Source organism: Sapajus apella, unplaced genomic scaffold (assembly GCF_009761245.1).
Source record: "Sapajus apella isolate SASKATOON/1434 unplaced genomic scaffold, GSC_monkey_1.0 scaffold144, whole genome shotgun sequence".
NCBI lineage: Eukaryota > Metazoa > Chordata > Mammalia > Primates > Cebidae > Sapajus > Sapajus apella.
The window spans coordinates 2,262,967-2,283,331 of record NW_022437084.1 but is presented as its reverse complement, the minus strand read 5'-3'; the positions used below and the strand labels follow the sequence as shown (position 1 = coordinate 2,283,331).

Here is a 20,365-nt window from a genome sequence, read left to right as displayed (position 1 = left end):
GGGAGGCCAAGGCAGGAGGATCATGAGGCCAGGAGTTTGAGGCCAACCTGGCCAGCATGGTGAAACCACAGCTCTACTAAAAATACAAAAATTAGCTGGGCATGGTGGCAGGTGCCTGTAATCCCAGCTTCTTGGGAGGCTAATGCAGAACTGCTTGAACCCAAGAGGTGGAGAATGCAGTGAGCTGAGATCACATCACTGCAGTCCAGCCTGGGTAACAGAGCAAGACTCTGTCTCAAAAACAAAAAGAAAAAACAGAAAGTAAAAAATAAGATGCATTCCAGCCTGGATAACAGAGCAAGACTATGTTTAAAAAAAAAAAAAAAAAGAAAGAAAGAAAGGAAAGAAAAGAATAATAGCTTTGTAAAGCATAGATCATGGAAACATAATAAACAGAAACAAAAGGACATTAAGAATGCCTATAAATATGTGAAATATATTTATATTTACAGTCACATTTATATGAAACATATTTATTGTTGAAGCCAACTGCAGATTGTGATATTTGTAACATAAAGTTTTAAAGGAAACTAAAAATGTTAAAGAGTTAATCTTTACAGCTGTCTTCCTCCACTAAATATTCAGGCTTCAATTTAAGGAAAGATCAATCAGTTTTAAAAGCTTGGAGAGAGCTGTTCTTAGTAAAAGTACCAGATGAAATAGTATCTATTTTGGACCAACCCCTAACTATACTACAATCTAGGGACATGGTAAAGTGGAGGAAATATGAACGGGAAACCCCCAAAACGATCAGAACCTGTCCCAGTTAGTGAAAGACTGTGCCACTTTCCCTCTAGGGAAGAAAGGAGCAAATTATCTCAACATATGGTGCTAGCATCGTTCTCTGGGGAATCCCTAGTGTTGATGAAGAGCAGATGGCTTAAAGGCTATTTATGCCCCTGGATCCATCTGTTCCTGAAGGCAAAATTTTTCCTGAGGTTCCTAGTGTTGATGATGGTGGGACCTTCTGCAGGACAGACAGTTCATTACATACTCACGTTGTCTAATCAGCATGCGTTCTCTGATGATCAGCAAGCTCTGTTCCCCAAGCAAAGGCTTTCTCAAAATCATCACAGATATAGGCATCCTGCCCAGTGTGAAGCCTCCAGTGTTGAGTCAGGTGTGAACTCCAGCTGAAACCCTCTCCACACTCCTCACATGCATAGCGTTTGCTGCCAGTGTGGACCTTCTGATGTTGGAGAAGGTGTGAGATCTGGGTATAGTTTTTCCCACAGTCATGACACTTGTAGGGCTTGTCTCCAGTGTGAATCCTTTGGTGTTGGATTAAGTGAATGCTCTGGTTGAAGGCCTTCCCACATTCCTTGCAGGCATAGGGCTTCTCGCCGGTGTGAATTCTCTGATGTTGAGTGAGGGATGAGCTGTGACTGAAGGTTTTCCCACACTCCTGACACTTATAGGGCTTCTCGCCAGTGTGGATCTTCTGGTGCTCAATGAGGTGCGTGCTCCGGCTGAAGGCTTTCCCACACTCACTGCACTCGTAGGGCCTCTCTCCGGTATGAACCCTCTGGTGTTGAATGAGGTGGGAGATCTGGGTATAGGCTTTCCCACACATTTTACATTCATAGGGTTTCTCCCCTGTGTGAATCCTCTGGTGGCGTGTGAGGGAGGAGTTCTGGCTGAAGGTTTTCCCGCACTCAGTACATTTGTAAGGCTTCTCACCAGTGTGGATGGTCTGGTGCTGGGTGAAGGATGAGGTGTGGCCGAAAGCCTTCCCACATTCACTACATATGTAGGGCTTTTCCCCCACATGAGTGCTCTGGTGCCTCATGAGGTGGGAAATCTGTGTGTAAGCCTTCCCACACTCGTGACACTCATAGGGCTTCTCACCAGTGTGAATTCTCTGATGCTGGGTCAGGGATGAGCTGTGGCTGAAGGCTTTGCCGCACTCAGTGCACTCATAGGGTTTCTCTCCAGTGTGGACTCGCTGGTGCTGAGTCAGGGATGAGCTATGGCTGAAGGTTTTCCCACACTCGTTGCATTTGTAGGGTTTCTCCCCAGTGTGGATGGTCTGGTGTTGGGTCAGGGAGGAGGTGTGACAGAAGGCCTTGCCGCACTCTGCACATTTGTAGGGCTTCTCCCCCGTGTGGATTTTCTGGTGGCGGGTGAGGTGGGAGACCTGCGAGTAGAACTTCCCGCACTGGCTGCATTTATAGGGCTTCTCCCCAGTGTGGCACCGCTGGTGTTTGATGAGGGACGAGCTCTGCGTGAAGGCCTTCCCACAGTCCTTGCACTTATAGGGCTTCTCTCCAGTGTGAATCCTCTGATGCTCCGTGAGAGAAGAGCTCTGAGTGAAGGTCTTGCCGCACTCGTGGCAGGCGTAGGGCTTCTCACCTGTGTGGATGATGTGGTGCTGAATGAAATATGAGCTGTTGCTGAATGCCTTCCCACAGTCACGGCACTTGTAGGGCTTCTCTCCAGTGTGAATTCGCTGATGCAGAATATAGTCGGAATGGTAAATGAAGGCTTTCCCGCATTCCGTGCAGTTAAATGGTTTCTTCTCCACGAAGGTCCTTTGGCGTTTTGAGTTCCTCCAGGGCCCGCTCCACTTCTGGGGCCTGTCTCTACGGGGCACTCGTTGCTTCCTGATAAGGGCAGAGGCCTGCAGGAGGCTTCTCCCAAGCTCGTCACACCCAAGGCCTCTCTCCCCTGAGGTGTCTCCCCTAGGAGTAGCAAATGAACACCTCAAATGCCTCTCCTGCTTTCTTGGGTCCTCCAGTGGACAGTGACATGCCATGGGTTTCCCCAACTTGGCATCTCCAAGCACAGCCCTTAAAGTTCCCTCAGGTGGGGAAGCTGAATCTTCAGAAATGCTCTTTTTTGGAGGTATCTTCCCAAAAGTCACAGAGCTCGTCTTCAAGTCTGAAAGAAATGGAAAATACCAACACCATCTGTCCCAGGACAAAGTAAGCTGATTACTTGGAAGTGGCAGTGTAAACCTAAAAAAAAGAAGAAGGTTTCAAACTTGATGCTGCTATTTTGAAAGGCATGGTGTATGTAGATAGATTCATGTTCTGACATGGAAGGATAGTCTCAATACACTCTAAAACTGAAGAGAACCAAGTTACAAACAGTTTACATACACAGAGGTTGAGTATCTATCTATCTATCTATCTATCTATCTATCTATCTATCTATAGAGAGAGAGAATGAGAGAGAGTCTTGCTCTGTTGCCCAGGCTAGAGTGCATTGGCACAATCTTGGCTCACTGCCACCTCCACCTCCTGGATTCAAGAGATTCTCCTGCCTCAGCCTCCTGAGTAGCTGGGATCACAGGTACACGCCACCACGCTCAGCTAATTTTTGTATTTTTAGTAGACACTGGGTTTCACCATATTGGTCAGGCTGGTCTTGAACTCCTGACCTCGTGATCCACCTGCCTTGGTCTCCCAAAGTACTGAGATTACAGGCGTGAGCCACCACACCCAACCAAGATAGCAGATATATATATATTTTTTGCGACGAAGTCTAGCTCTGTCATGAGGCTGGAGTGCAGTGGCGCAATCGTGGCTCACTACAATCTCTGCCTCATGGGCTCAAATGATTCCCCTTGCCTCAGCCTCCCGAGTAGCTGAGACTATAGGCACACACTACCACACCTTGATAATTTTTTGTACTTTAGTAGAGATGGGGGGTCTCACCATGTTGGCCAGGATGGGCTTGATCTCCTGACCTTGTGATCCACCTGCCTCAGCCTCCCAAAGTGCGGGGGTTACAGGTGTGAGCCACTGTGCCTGGCTATAATAAATTTTTTTACAAATCAATATGAAAAAATGATAGAAAAAATCTAAGAACATAGAGAGGCAGGAATATAAGTAGACAATTCACGGAAGAAAAATAAGAGGCTGATAAATACATGTATAGATGCTGAACATCAGCAATAGTTAAAAACATCAAATCATGGCCAGGCGTGGTGGCTCACGCCTGTAATCCCAGCACTCTGGGAGGCTGAGGCGGGTGGATTGCCTGAGGTCAGGAGTTCGAGACAAGCCTAGCCAACATGGTGAAACCTCGTCTCTACTAAAAAAAATACAGAAAATTAGCCGGACCCGGTGGCTGGCACCTGTAATCTCAGCTACTCTGGAGGCTGAGGCAGGAGAATTGCTTGAGCCCAGCAATAGGAGGGTGCAGTGAGTGGAGATTGCACCATTGTACTCCAGCCTGGGGAACAAGAGTGAAACTCCTTCTAAAAAAACAAAAAAAATCAAATCATTAGGGTGCTGTTTTACCCGTTTTAGATTGGAAAATATTAACGATATCCTGTGCTGTCACGGGAGCATGGCACAGACCCTCTCACACAATGTTCATGGGAATGTGCAAGAAAAGTTAACAGAAGGTCCATCTCTCCAGTTTTGTTGTCTCTGTAGACATGGGAATGACCCTTGGCCAGTCTCTGAGAACTAAACTCCTGGGGTATTCACATAGGTGCTGGGTAAGATGTTCTTCCACATGCTCAAGGCCGCTGGTCAAGATGTATTAGGTTGTCGGCACTGTTGACTGTAAATATGAAGATTCATGATGGGCACCTGGTACCTGGATTGGGATCCTCACTGTGGCTGGTCATATAGCAGGTAGGTGCATACGGGACCAGCTCTCTTCAAGAACTCTCACTGTAAGACTCAAAGTGGGCTTTCCTGGGTGAAGACACCTCACACATGTGTCTGTGGTTTTGCACTGGCAGAAAAAACCATACACACGTGACCCTCACAGGGACAGTAAGGGCTGGAAACCTGTGTCTGACCTCTCTTGCCTTTGTTAGTTCCTACTGTTCCTGTGTTACATACTTTGCTCTAAGCTGTCAATACAACTAGCAAAGTCATGTGACTCCTTCCAGAAAATTGCTAAACTAGTGGGTGGTTGTGGGACTCCCAAAACAGAGACACGACAACGAAATGCTATGTAGGATTCTTTTGCCATTGGATCAGGCAATGGTATATTATCTTAGATATGATGTCAGAATCACAAAGCAACACAAGCAAAATGGATAAACTGGACACTGTCAAAAGTAAGACCTAGACCGCGCACGCTGGCTCACACCTGTAATCCCAGCACTTTGGGAGGCCAAGGTGGGTGGATCACTTGAGCTCAGGAGTTCAAGAACAGACTGGGCAACGTGGCTAAACCCCGAATCTACCAAAAATACACAAATTAGGCAGTGATGGCACATGCCTGCGGTCCCAGCTACTTAGGAGGCTGAGGTGGGAGGATCACTGAAGCCCTGGAGGTTGAGGCTGCAGTGAGCCATGATCGCACCACTGCACTCCAGCCTGGGTGACAGAGTGAGACCCTGTCTCAAAAATAATAATAATTAAAAACAATTAAAACCCATTGTGCTTCAAAGATACTAACAAGAAGTGAAAAGACAACAGAATGGGAGACAATTTTTTCAAATCTTATGTCTGATAAAGAACTTGTTTCTAGAATATAAAAAGCATACTTACAACTCAATATTTTTAAAAACTCAATTAAAAAGGACAAAGATCTCAATAGTCATTTCTTTAAAGATATACAAATGGCCGATAAGTACAAGAAAAGATACTCAATATCATTAGCCATCAAGGAAATTAAAATGAAAAAGATGAGATTCCACTTCACACTCATGAGTGATATAATGAAAAAAAAACTGGATAATAATAAGCATTGGTGAGGATGTAGAGAAATCAGAGCCCTCACACACTGCTGGTGGGAATGTAACATGGTACAGCCACTTTTGAAAATAGTCTGGCAGTTCCTTAGAAGGTTAAACATAGAATTACCCTATGACTCAACAATTCCACTCCTAGGTATCTACCCGAAAGAAGTGAAAACATGCATTTACACAAAACCTTGTGCATGAATGTTCATAGCAGTATGATTCATAATGGCCAAAAAGAAGAAATAACTGTTTACCAACTGATGAATAAACCAATTGTGGCACATTCATACAATAAAATATTATTCAGCCATTAACACGAATGAAGCTCTCATACGTACTGCAATGTGAATGACCGTTAAAGATATTCGGCCGGGTGCAGTGGCTCACGCCTGTAATCCCAGCACTTTTGGAGGCCGAGACGGGGGGATCACGAGGTCAAGAGATCGAGACCATCCTGGTCAACATGGTGAAACCCCGTCTCTACTAAAAATACAAAAATTAGCTGGGCATGGTGGCACAGGCCTGTAGTCCCAGCTACTCGGGAGGCTGAGGTAGGAGAATTGCCTGAACCCAGGAGACAGAGGTTGCGGTGAGCCGAGATCGCACCATTGCACTCCAGCCTGGGTAACAAGAGCGAAACTCCGTCTCAAAAAAAAAAAAAATATTATGCTAGGCTGGGCACGGTGGCTCACATCTGTACTCCCAGATCTTTGGGAGCCTGAGGTGGGCAGATCAGGAGGTCAGGAGTTCGAGACCAGCCTGGCCAACATGGTGAAATTCCACCTTTACTAAAAATACAAAAATTAGCCAGGTGTGGTGGCGGGCGCCTGTAATCTCAGCTACTCAGGAGGCTGAGGCAGCAGAATTGCTTGAATCCAGGAGACGGAGGTTGCAGTGAGCCGAGATGATACCACTGCACTCCAGCCTGGGTGACAGAACAAGACTCTGTCTTGGAAAAAAAAAATTATGGTAATTTTATTCCTTCTTGTGATTTAGATATAGTACTATGCTATACTATTATAGTGGTGTACTATACTACTATAGCTGCATAATATTTTTAAAGAACTAATATTAAAAGATAGTGAAGACATTGAGTTGAAAATACTTGGAGGGCCAAGTGCAGTGGCCCATCCCTGTAATTTCAACACTTTGGGAGGCCAAGGTAGGAGGACCACTTGATCCCAGAAGTTTGAGACCAGCCTGGGCAACATAGGGGGACCCCATCTCCACAAAAGAATTTTAAAAATTGTTTTAAATTAAAACTTAAACATGCCTGTAGTCCCAGCTACTTGGACGGCTGAGGCAGGACAGCTTGAGCTCAATACATCAAGGCTACAATGAGATGTGATCACACCACTGCAGTCCAGCCTGGGTGGCAGAGTGAGGCCCCATATCAAAAAATATACATACAGAAGAAGAAGGAAAGAAAATACTTGAAAGAACGCCATTAAAATGTCAAAAGTTAATTTTTGGGAGACAGGAATATGGGGAAGTTTCATTTCCTGCCTTATTCTTATTTAGATTTTCTAAGTTTCTATGATGAACGCATAGCTTTTATTTGATCTGAAAAACATCAATATATATTAATTGGATATAAAGCTTTTGCAGCATGAGCTTGTAATCTGTAGAAAGGAAGCTGCAGTGAAGAATTGATGAACATGGCTGGGCACAGTGGCTCACGCCTGTAATCCCAGCGCTTTGGGAGGCGGAGGCAGGTGGATCACCAAGGTCAGAAGTTTGAGCCCAGCTTGGTCAACTGGGTGAAACCCTGTCTCTACTAATAATACAGAAAGTAGCCAGGTGTGGTGGCGCAGAATTGCTTGAATTCAGAAGGCAGAGGTTGCAGTGAGCTGAGATCATGCCACTGTACTCCAGCCTAGGTGACAGAGTGAGACTCCATCTCAAAAAAAAACATTAAAAATAAAAATAAATGAATAAAAAGACACGATGAGGAAAAAGCAAAAACCATTTTTTTTGAGCCAGTAGGTTTGTTCATGGAATGTCCATTAATTACATGTGTGCCAGCCACAGTGCTATGACACTAAACAAGATATCTGGTTCTTGTCCTCAGAGAGGAGGGAGGGGCAGCTTGTACTCAGACGTTTTGGATATATCCTACTTACCTCTTTAGCATCTCTGTCTTTGAACAACCACTGCTCCCCTTTTCCTATAATCCTGGTGGGGCTGTCACATACATATCTCCACAACTCCACAAGCCTGGGGCATCACACTCAGGCTAGCCAATCATAATACCCCATTCCCTGGGACATAATAATTGGTTCATTGGCCAGGTGCGGTGGCTCATGCCTGTAATCCTAGCACTTTGAGAGGCTGAGGCGGGTGGATCACGAGGTCAGGGGTTCAAGACCAGCCTGGCCAAGATGGTGAAACCCCTACTAAGAAAATATAAAAATTAGTTGGGCATGGTGGCACGCGCCTGTGATCCCAGCTACTTGGGGGGCTGAGGCAGAGAATTGCTTAAACCCGGGAGGCTGAGGTTGCAGTGAGCCGAGATTGTGCCACCGCACTCCAGCCTGGGTGACAGAGCGAGACTCAGTCTCAAAAAATAAATAAATAAAAATAAATAAATAAATAATAATAGGTTCATCATCCAAAGGGACCCAATCAGAGTCTTCCCTGAGATTAATATACGGAATTAATAGGCAGAATAGAAGTTTGAGACTGTGGGTAGCCATGTTGACTGCTACTTGGAAAGGCCTGTAGACAGAACGAAGCTAGAAACAGAATGAACATGTGTGGAAAAGGAAGGAAGAATGGAAGGAAGGAAGGAAAGAAGGAAGGAGGGAGGGAGGGAGGGAAAGAAGGAAGGCGAGAGGGAGGGAGGGAGGGAGGGAGGGAGGGAAGGAAGGAAGGAAGGAGGGAAGGGGGGAAGGAGGGAGGGAGGGAAGGAAGGAAGGAGGGAAGAAGGAAAGGAAAGAGAGAGAGAAAGAGAAAACAAGTAAGCCCTAAAAATACCATTTAAGGCCTTAGATGCATCTATGCCCAAAGCCTTGCACTGAAATACTTCCTAGGTATATGGGTCAAAAAAATCTAATTTTTCTTAAGCTATTTTGATTCTTTATATGCAAGAGTCCTGAAATACTGGATAATAACAATTATTATTATTGCAATAGGGAACATTCATTAAACGCTCACTACAAGCCAGACACTGTTCTGAGCTTGCTCTGTGTTTTAAGTAATCTAATCATCCAAAAATTTCAATGAGGTGGGTACTATTATTCTCCCTATTTAATAGGTAAGGAAATGGAGGCACCAATAGGTTAAGTCACGTGCGTACAGTCACGCAGCCGGTCAGTGGCAGAAAGGGGATTGGAACTCAGTCTACACTCTTCAAGTACAACATGCACAAGCGCAGTTATACACCACCTCGAGCAAGGAGGCCACTCGGAGGTGACCTGTAAGCTTCATCTTGAAGGACATGAAGGTGTTTGCCAGGCAGAAAAAGCAGGAAAGGGTGTTCCAGAGAGAGGGAACAGCACATGTGAGGGTCCAAATGTGGGAACACACGTTCAGGTTCAGGTACGGACAGGCGCTTCAGCGAGATCAGGGCATGGTGTACAACCAGGGGAGGATGGCGAAGACGAGGCCAGAGAAAGCCCGGGCTGGATTACACATGGATCGCCAGGCTGAGGGGCTGGGACGTTATCTTGGGGGAGCTGGGGAGCCCAGGGGAGGGTGTGAGTAGGGGAAGGAGGGGGTCAGCTCTCAGTATGGAAGGATCGCCTGGGGCTGTGTGTTGACTGAGGGGTAAGCCTGGGGGCCAGGAGGCTGGGGTGAGGGTCCAGGGGAGAGAAGCTGAGGCCTGGCCAGGGGCAGGAGGGACAAGGCTGGGGACTGATGGGCTGTGGTGGGACAAGGGGAGGGTGGCGTGAGAATTATAACAATGACAGCCATCGAAGCCACGACCTACTCTGTAGCAAGCTCTGGGCTCTGCTCTGTATCTGTTAATTCATTGATTCTTCCCAACCCTAGATACTCGTGTCACCCCCTCTCCACAGATGAAAAAATCAAAGCACAGAGAGGCTACGTGACTTGCCAAGGCCACACAGCTAGGGAGCAATCAGCTGGGATTTGAACCCCCGCCACCTGACTCCAGAGCCCACAATGATCACCCATGTGTTCCACTGTCTGATCCCTCAGCGAACCTCACTGACCATAGAGATGGGGTAGGAAGAGGGCTCACACTGCTGGCCATCCTCACCTACCTGGACAGGTAACTCGCTGGGCCTCCCTGTCCTCTGGCCTCGGCTCTTGCCCTCGCTCCAGACGGGAGATCACGTCGGGTTTGGATCCAGGAAGCCCCGCCCCTGGGGAAAGGGATAAGAGTTGGCAGTGGGTGCCAGAATCACAGGGAGGTCTGGAGGGAAGGCGCACGCGTTGAGCGCCTAATGATTAGAAGCATGAATGGCCAATGCCAGACTTATTTGTTGTGTGCTTTGAGCACTGCAGAGAGGCTGAGCTCTGACAAGACTGTTTAAGGCTCTGGGTCTGTGCTGTTCCAGTTAAGTGCCCTGTGAAAGTGTAAAAAACACTGCCTTCTGTGTTTCGAAGACTTACTAAAAATAAAAACAGTAAAATATCTCAAGAATTTGTTAATCGGTTATTATTTCAGTATGTCAAGATGATACGATTTTAGATAGCCTGCAGTGAATAAAACGCATTATTAAAATTAATTTCATTTGTTTCTTATTTTTTTAACGTGACCACCAAAAAATGTAAAATTACCTGAGTGGGTTGCATCTTATTTCTGATGGATCTCTGTTTTAGATTCACTGATGCCCAAAGCTTCCATCTCAAGACTACTAAATACGTAACATTTGCTTTTTTTTTTTTTTTTTTGAGACAGGGTCTCACTCTGTCGCCCAGGCTGGAGTGCTATGGCACAATTACGGCTCACCACAGCCTCGACCTCCTGGGCTCAAGTGATCCTCCCATCTCAGCCTCCTGAATAGCTGGGACTACAGGCATGCACCACCATGCCTGGCTAATTTTCAAATTTTTTGTAGAGATGGGGTCTCGCTATGTTGCCCAGGCTGATCTCGGAGGGGGGGCATCAGAGAGGGCACCAGGAGCATCAAAGAGGGTACTGGGGGCATCAGGCCTCCCCCTGGGGAGGGCTGGGGGAGGGACCTCACCTAGGGAGAGAAGGTTCCGGTAGTTCTCCAGCATCACATCTCGGTACAGCTCCCTCTGGCCAGGCTCCAGCCAGCCCCACTCCTCCAGGGTGAAGTCTACGGCCACATCCTTGAAGGTCACTGATTCCTGCAAGGGCCAATTTCACTCGATGGAGGTCCTTCTGGAACTCGGGGGCACAGGTGTCAGGAGTCAAGAGCCTACAACTGCCCCCTGGGCTGGAATATTCTGACTGTGCAGAATTGAGATGCCTGAATCAAACTGGCCTACATAGACACCTGGGAATAAAGTAGAACCAGGAACCCTTTCACGTGACTCTTTACTGCCATCTGTTGGGCAGTCATCGTAATATACTAATTAATTTAGCGTATGACATACCAATCACCTGAAAATTGCCACAATGAATACAGCAATGTAGGAGGTGCAAGGTGTGAACTCTGCCTAGGATGAGGCACCCTTGTGCAGTGCACAGCCTGTACACCTATAAGTGACGGCCCTAAGAAATACTTAAAGAAAACTCAAGCCATTGTGTGCTGGAGATACTCCTAAATCCCATTCAATCCCAGACCCCAACCTGATCCTGACCCCCATTCCTGACTCCAGGGATAAGGCTCAGAGGTGAAGCAAAACCATCCACTGCCCACTTTGCCTGGTAACCAAAAGGCTGCAGTGTTAGGTGGAAAAAAATTTTTTTTTGAGACCGAGTTTCGCTCTTGTTGCCCAGGCTGGAGTGCAATGGCAGGATCTCGGCTCACCGCAGGCTCTGCCTCCCGGGTTCAAGTGATTCTACTGCCTCGGCCTCCTCAGCTTCTCGAGTAATCCTGGGATTACAGGCATGCGCCGCCATGCCTGGCTAATTTTGTATTTTTAGTAGAGACGGGGTTTCTCCATGTTGGTCAGGCTGGTCTTAAACTCCTGACCTCAGGTGATCTGCCCACCTCGACCTCCCAAAGTGCTGGGATTACAGGCGTGAGCCACTGCACCAGGCTGATGTAAAATTATTAGACTGCATGATGAGGACCCAGCTCAGAGCATTCTGCCTCTGCCCCCTGCCCCTCTGCACTGCCCAGCTCCCCCCTTCTCATACCCTCTTTCCCAGTATTGGGAGAATCAGGAGAACTTCAGATCATGCACAGGGATGAAGAGGGCCCGCAGGAGTCCATGAAGTCATCTTGGGGAAGAGGACGCCCAGACTCACCTGGCCGGCGGCCATCAGGGTCCTGTTGGCCATTGCTGGGTCCTGGGCATGCACCTCCTGGAAAAAGGTCCAGGCCAGGGCCTGAAGAGCTGGAGTAAGAGACCATAGCAGAAAAGGGGTCGGTCGTGGTCCAGACAGACAGATGCTTTCCCCAAAGACTCCTGTCACAGAAGGGGCCATGGTCCCCTAAGTGTCAAAGCAAAGGCTCAGGACAGGCCACCTGAGGCCCCCTTTTCATACCAGTGACAACAGCCAGCAGCCATGAGGCTGTCTCACCTCCCCCACACCACAGCTCTCAGACTCAGGAACATAGTTATCCCTACAGGAGGACATTGAGGCACGAGAGGTCAAGACCTGCTCAAGTTCATGGAGATACAAAATATCACAGAGGTCTAGCCACAGAGCCACCCCTTACCTTTTTTCATATATATATATATTGTTTTTTTTTTTTTGAGATGGAGTTTCGCCCTTGTTACCCAGGCTGGAGTGCAATGGCGCGATCTCGGCTCACCGCAACCTCCGCCTCCTGGGTTCAGGCAATTCTCCTGTCTCAGCCTCCTGAGTAGCTGGGATTACAGGCACGTGCCACCATGCCCAGCCCATTTTTGTATTTTTAATAGAGACGGGGTTTCACCATGTTGACCAGGATGGTCTCGATCTCTTGACCTCGTGATCCACCCGCCTCGGCCTCCCAAAGTGCTGGGATTACAGGCTTGAGCCACTGCGCCCGGCATATTTTTTTTTTTTTAAGACAGGGTCTCGCTCTGTCGCCCAGGCTGGAGTGCAGTGGCACGATCTCGGCTCACTGCAATTTCCGCCTCCTGGGTTCAAGAGAATCTCCTGCTTCAGCTTCTCGAATTGCTGGGACTAGAGGCATCCACCACCATACCTGGCTAATGTTTACATTTTAGTAGAGACGGGGTTTGGGGTTTCACCATGTTGGCCAGGCTGGTCTCAAACTCCTGACCTCAGGTGATCTGCCCGCCTTGGCCTCTGAAAGTGCTGGGATTTTAGGCCTGAGCCACTGCACCTGGCCAGGAGTTCTTCTTAGTTATTTATTTATTTATTTTTTAATAATACAGACAGAGTCTCTCTGTTGTCCAGGCTGGTCTCATACTCCTGGGCTCAAGCAGTCCTCCCACCTCGGCCTTCCAAAGTGCTGGGATTACAGGCATGAGCCACCACACCCAGCCTTGGCAAAGATTCTTAAAACTTTATTCCATAAACTGGGACTTCTTCCCTGGTGGACTAGACAGTCTGTCTAACACTGCCCAAAGATATCCCTGGAACCTACAGATCTTACCTTATATGGAAAAGAGATTTAAGGGATTAAGTTAAAGATCTTTAGATAGGGAGATTATCCTGGATTATCGTCGTGGGACCTAAATGCCTTCACAAGTGTCCTCATAAGAGGGGGCAGACAGGGCGTGGTGGTGCATGCCTGTAATCCCAGCTACTAAGGAGGCTGAGGCAGGAGAATCACTTGAACTCAGGAGGTGGAGGTTGCGGTGAGCCAAGATAGTGCCACTGCACTTCAGCTTGGTCAACAAGAGTGAAACTCCGTCTCAAAAAAAAAAAAAAAAAAGAGTGGGCAGAGGAGGATCTGGCGCAGGGCAGAAGCAGAAAGCAGAGAGAGAACACTATGCTGCTGGCTTTAACGACAGAGGAAAGAGCTACAAGCCAAGGAACACAGGCCACTGGAAACTGGCCAGGAGGCAGAGAAATGGATGCTTCCCGCAAGCCTCTGGAGGGAGCATGGCCGTGCTGACCCCTTGATCCCTTCCCAGAGAATCCCAATTCCAACTTCTGGCCTCCAGAATTGTAATAGAATAAAATCGTGTCATTGTAAGTGTGTGTCAATTTGCTACAGCAGCCATGGCAAACGAATACAGCCCACAAAATGAAAAGATTCACGCCTCACACATTTATTTCCCAGGCGAGGAGCCATACACATCCCCAGCTACCCCAAACACACACATCTGAATGCTGAAACCACTACACGAGATTTTGATGAGAAAATCAGCAGGACAGTCTTAACTTTCTCCCCATGAATCGCTTGTTAATTACGAAAAGAACAGGGTAGCTTTTTAATTTATTTAATTTATTTATTTGGAGACAGAGTGTCACTGTTTATTTATTTATTTATTTATTTATAGATGGAGTTTTGCTCTTGTGGGCCAGGCTGGAGTGCCGTAGCTGCATTTATTTATTTATTTATTTATTTGGAGATGGAGTTTCACTCTTGTTGCCCAGGCTTATACAGTGGCCCAATCTCAGCTCAGCGCAACCTCCGCCTCCTGGGTTCACACAATTCTCCAACCTTAGTGTCTCGAGTAGCTGGGATTGCAGGCATCTACCACCACACCTGTCTTAATTTTTTGTATTTTTAGTACAGATGAGGTTTCACCATGTTGGCCAGGCTGGTCTCGAACTCCTGACCTCAGGTGATCCACCCACCTTGGCCTCCCAAAGTGCTGGGATTACAGGCGTGAGCCACCGTACCCGGACTTATTTTGTTTTTGAGACAGAGTCTCGCTCTGTCGCCCAGGCTGGAGTATAGTGAGGCGATCTTGGCTCACTGAAACCTCCACCTCCCGGGATATTGATTCTTGTGCCTCAGCCTCCTGAGTAGCTGGGATTACAGGCACCCGCCACCATGCCCAGCTAATTTTTGTATTTTTGGTAGAGACAGGGTTTTGCTATGTTGGTCAGGCTGGTCTCGATCTCCTGACCTCAGGCGATTTGCCTGCCTCGGCCTCCCAAAGTACTGGGATTACAAGTGTGAGCCACTGTGCCCGGAGCAGGGTAACTTTATAGAGGAGAAACTTGGCCGATGCCACCTTACCCATGTGAATGAAGCTGACGTGGTATGTGGTGGTACAAGCTGAGCCCAGGGTTCCCAATGGGATGAGGAGACAGCATCATCCCTGGGACAGCCCTGCCAAAAGCACATGACTTAAATCTAACTATAAAGAAGCACCACACAAACCCAGGCTGAGGGACCTTCTGCAAGTAGATGGTTGTAATCTTCGGAACTTCCAAGAGAAGACTGAAAAACGGCTCCAGATTGAAAGAGACCCGACAACACGTGTAGTGAGTGTGATCTAGGATTTCCTTTTGCCATTAAGGACATTATCACAGTCAGGCACCGTGATCACACCTGTAATCTCAGCTCTTTGGGAGGCTGAGGTGGGAGGGTCACTTGAGCCCAGGAGTTTGAGACCAACTTGGGCAACCTAGTGAGACCCCGTTCCTACAAAAGAATTAAAAAAATCAGCCGAGCATGGTGGCATGTGCTTGTAATCCCAGCTACTCAGAAGACTGCAGTGGGAGGATGGCTTGAGCCCAGGAGGTGGAGGCTGCAGTGAGCTATGATTGTGCCACTACACTCCAGCCTGGGTGACAGAACAAGACCCTGTCTACACACACACACACACACACGACATTACTGGAAGGATCATCAAAAATTTCAATGAAAAAAAAAAATTTCAATGAAGTCTACAGATTAGCTATTTGTATTAATTTCCTCATTGTGATCGTGGTGCTGTGGTTATGTAAGAAAATGACCTTGTTTTTGGAAAACACAGAGATTCGCTAGGAGGGCTGGGGAGTGAAAGGAAGGCGCAGGGACCGAGAGTGGCGGACAGAGACCCAGAGAGAGGGGGACAGAACCTGGGGCGGCGGAGGTGAGGGGAAGATTAAAGAGAGAGATGGGAGACCCAGAGACAGGAGACAGGTGCTCAGGGTAAGGGGAGCCGAGACCGAGGATGCGCCCGTGCAGTGCCGCTCTCGGGCTCTGGGGTCAGAATCTGGGTTGCAGCTCTACCAGCCTGAGACAAGTCGCGGAGTCTCCCCGAGTCTGAGCTTCTTCACCTGCAAAGTGAGGAAAGGTAGGTTTCCCCTTCCTAGGAGACCGCAGCAGTCCCAGGCTCCGCCGGACTCCAGACAAACAGCAAGCGCCCAGTTCCTACGCGCTGAGTGGTCCCTGCTCCGCTGATGCTAGGTGGGGCTCAGGGAATGAAAAGAGGAGACGGGGCGTCACCCACAGCGCCCTTCCCCCTCCCACCCACGTCCGACTCGGGCCCGCCCTCTGAGCTGCTGCTAGCCTGCCTGGCCCGGTCCACACCCACCTGCTCCGGTGGGGTCCGCGAGGTCAGTGCGTCCAGGCGGAATCCGCGGGGCAGCCAGGCCTTCCCTCCCTCCGGCGGGCCCCGGAACGCGCCTGCGCGGTCGCTGTCTCCGCTGTCTTGGAAATGTAAGTCCAGGTACCTTAAACTCGGCATCGCGGGCGGACTACATTTCCCAGAAGGCATTGAGATTCAAGATCCTCTCGGCCTAAGGGCTCTGAGTGCGGGGTAGTGGTGGGAAATGGAGTCTGGGAGCAGAATGTGGGGCGGGAGCAAGGCTGTATTTAGATATATACACAGCAGCTTTGCAGCTGGGGGAAAACTGATATTTGGGACATGCCTGACTGCACTGGTACCGTGAATAACCCTGTTTTAGGCAGAGTTTTCTCCTCCACAGATGATGCCATAGTCTATGTAATCCAAATGTCTCCTACCATGGCTGATGTCTCCAGGACAGATAAAAGTTGGCCCTGTGTAAACTGATGATGAATGAATTGAGTCATTGTTACTCAATTTCCCTGGGCATCTGCCTTCCTGTTTGCCTCAGTTTCACCCATTACTTCTTAAAGGGCAGTTCGGTAAAGGCAATGGAGCCTATTCTGGGAGCTGGGAGATGTATGTTAAGGAGTGCAAGGATGGTTTGATATTAGGACATTACACATTTCATCTATTGATCTTTCTGAATATATCCATATGCAACTATATCTATAGATACTAAAAGGACTTTTGATAACATTAAGTAATCCTAGAAGCTGAGAAAGCTTACAAAAAATAATTCAGTAACCAGTCATTTCTAGATAAGCTTAATAAATTCAGCATATATTCATATTGAACAACAATAGCAACAATGTTAAAGAATTGCTGACCTCTTATTGTATGTATTTATGTCCATATAATCAAAACCTCGTATCAGGCTTAATGGTAAAACACTAAAAGAATTGCCAGGCTGGGTGCAGTGGCTCACACCTGAAACCCCAGCACTTTGGGATTTCAAACAGGGAAGCTAAAGAGGGAAGATCACTTGCACTTAGAAGTTTGAGACCAGCCTGGGAAACATAGCAAGACCCCCATCTCTACAGAAAATACAAAAATTAGCCAAGCATGGTGGTGAGCACCTGTAGACCCAGCTACTTGTGAAGCTTAAGTGGGAGGATCAACTGAGCCCAAGAGGGCAAGATTGCAGTGAGCTGTGATGGTGCTAGCCTGGGCAACAGAGCAAGACCCTGTCTCAAAAAAAAGAAAAAAGAAAAGAAAGAAAATGTAAACCGTATATGTGCTCATGATCAAAAGCTAGATGGCCCATTGCCTGAATGAAATAATAATAGGTGTTACTTACTGACAACACATTATGAGCTTTACTAGTTCACTGAGCTGGCATCACCACCCTATGAAGATGGCATTGTTCTCTCTATTTTACAGATAAGGACACTGAGATAGAGGATTTATGTCTCCCCCAAAACTCCCAGAACAGTTGAGGACAGAAGCAAGATTTGAATCCGTGTCCAGCCCATATTTGCAGCCACTTCATTTTACTACTGCCAAGTTTGCTCTTTTTTCTTTGTGTCCTAATAACCAAATGCTCCAAGCACAGGTTGTACTGTCAGCTGAGGCTCTGGAGTCAGGGTGGCATGGAGCAGAGCCTCAGCTAATCTTTAATAGGCATGTCATGTTGATTTCTGATTAACCCCAGTCCTGGGAATGACTTCTGATTCCTACTTTACTTACTGTCCCTAGTGTAAGATCATGTCAACCTTGATGTTATCACACAAATTACAGGCTATGACACAAACAGCATCCTTGCCTGTTCTGGAAGGTTACCTGCCTTAATGCTTAATTGTCTTGATAAAGCAAATATTCCCCTTTCCTATGTTAGATAAGCCTTGGGATTAGGGAGTAACTGTGTGGAGATCGACCTGTCTTGCTGCCACCCAAGACCAAGCTTCCCTTTGCAAGTTCCCCAAATAAATCACCCCGTACCAACAAACTGAATTTGTCTCCCTCTTTTTTGGCTATTGGCTCCTTCCACATTTGGGGGTTATTTTGCATAAATAGTCCTTATATGGAACACATGTGGACAAGGAATAAGTCTTCATTGCTATAAGCCATGACGGAGGTTGAGGAGTGTTTGTTACTGAAGCATAACTAGTCATCCTGGCTGATACAACTGTCTCCAAAGACCTTGATTATTATCAGAGCTTTGTAAGTATAAGCACTTATTAACTCCTGAACCCTGTAGCAAGTGCAGCCAAGCATAATAGTTATTCCCATGTACAGTGTGACACTGTGAAAGTCATTAACCTCTCTGTGTCTCAGTTTCCTCATTGTACATGGGGCAATAATAAGTACCCTCTTCATCAGGTTATGAGATATAAGTAGGCTGATAGAAGTAAAGCCATTAGAACAGTATGTGACAGATAAAAACCATGACGTAAGTGTTTGTAATTATTAAAAATGTGTTAGGCTGGGTGCGCTGGCTCACCCTGTAATCCTAGCACTTTAGGAGGCTGAAGCAGGTGAATCACTTGAGGTCAGGAGTTCAAAACGAGCCTGGCCAACATGGTGAAACTCTGTGTCTACTACAGATACAAAAAAATTATCTGGGTGTGGTGGCAGGGGCCTATAATCCCAGCACTTTGGGAGGCCGAGGCGGGTGGATCATGAGGTCAAGAGATCAAGACCATCCTAATCAACACGGTGAAACCCCGTCTCTACTAAAAAAAAAAAAAATACAAAAAATCAGCTGGGCATGGTGGCGCGTGCCTGTAATCCCAGCTACTCAGGAGGCTGAGGCAGGAGAATTGCCTGAACCCAGGAGGCGGAGGTTGCGGTGAGCCGAGATCGCGCCATTGCACTCCAGCCTGGGTAACAAGAGCGAAATTCCGTCTCAAAAAAAAAAAAGCATTAATCGTTCCCACCCATGATTTCTATTTGCTCTTTAACTTTTCCCCACTACTGCTTTAGGAAAACACCTACTTTTCTTGCAAAAACAAGTTATTACAGCCTCTCCTGCAGTAAACTGTCTCCGATTTCCACCGAGCTGAGCGGGAGGTGGCAACTCACTCTCTTGTGTTCCCACAGGAACATCCCGGTATCTTATATCCTACAGGGCTATGTGCTAATCGCTGTGTTGTAATTCTTGGTAACTGTCTCTCTCCTCCAGTCTACGCCCCCGAGAGCTCTCGTCACACTATAATTTATGCGCGACTTAATTATCTGTTTATTATGGACTTCTCCCAGGAAATTTCCATGAAGCTGAGGAAGTGTCTGGACCTGCAGCATGAAGACGTAAGAACAAACCCGCAACACTGCTCACTACTGCCCAAGCAAAACGCATTCGGGGGCCACCAGTTTGCGACCCTCAAACTTGAGTTTTTCACAGATGCTGTAGTCTGGCTACCAGCTTCAGAGGTGCGCGTGAAGTCAAGCATCCCTGACCCACCTGGAGTAGCCAGGTCCCCGGCCAGCGCACAGGTGACGGTGACGTCGCGCTCACCAGGAGGAGAGTCGCCATGGCAACCAGGGCTCCGTCGTCTGGACACGTCCCCGGGAGACTGGAGCCGGCTCCCAGCGAAGGCGAGAAGTCCAGAAAAAGAGGACGGGAGGGAGCAGTTCTCAGAGGCAGAGAGGCCCAGACATTGGAGCCTGGTTCCCCCGGGCTTTCAGATACCGTGGGAGGCACCCGGCAGCTTGAGGTAAGATGCTTGCGCGCCAAAGCCGCGTAGGACAGTGCGCCTGCGTAGGCTCAGGCCGGAAACTACCATTCCCAGAGTCTTTCCGGTTGCAGCCCCATCAGTTTCAGTTGGGGCCAATGCTCCACCTCTTCAAAATCGCTCATTCAAGGGATACCCTACTGCGCATGTGCCAAAACTGGTATCTTGGCAACGGGTGGGGCTGGAACAAAGAAGTCAAGGTTTCGGCCAATCAGAAGTCGCGCTGGGCCGGGCGCGGTGGCTGACTCCTGGAATCTTAGCTCTTTGGGAGGCCGAGGCGGGCCAGGAGTTGGAGACCATCCTGGCCAACACGGTGAAACCCCCATCTCTACTAAAAATACAAAGATTAGCTGGGCGTGGGGGCGCAGGCCTGTAATCCCAGCTATTTGGGAGGATGAGGCAGGAGAATCGCTTGAACCCAGGAGGCAGAGGTTGCAGTGAGCTGAGATCACGCCACTGCACTCCAGCCTGGGCGACAGAGCAGGACTCTGTCTCAAAACAAAAACAAAAAACAAGAAAAGCA

At 47.9% G+C, this 20,365-nt stretch overlaps 1 protein-coding gene across 3 annotated transcripts; it reads right to left on the bottom strand.

The window, feature by feature from the left end:
- Positions 1-426: 426 nt before the first annotated feature.
- LOC116540763 (zinc finger protein 883-like) lies at positions 427-19,965 on the bottom strand. Of its 3 annotated transcripts, none has more exons than XM_032264459.1 (5): positions 19,572-19,965; positions 12,006-12,094; positions 10,810-10,936; positions 9,880-9,981; positions 427-2,880 (listed from the first exon to the last, which is right to left on the bottom strand). In XM_032264459.1, exons 2-5 carry the CDS (start codon positions 12,036-12,038, stop codon positions 1,004-1,006), a joined length of 2,139 nt encoding a protein of 712 aa, XP_032120350.1. In that variant the 5' UTR covers positions 12,039-12,094; positions 19,572-19,965; the 3' UTR covers positions 427-1,003. The 3 variants fall into 3 exon arrangements, with proteins under 3 accessions (XP_032120350.1, XP_032120348.1, XP_032120349.1); XM_032264457.1 differs by lacking the exon at positions 19,572-19,965 and adding an exon at positions 16,136-17,105; XM_032264458.1 differs by lacking the exon at positions 19,572-19,965 and adding an exon at positions 15,879-16,106.
- Positions 19,966-20,365: the final 400 nt, after the last annotated feature.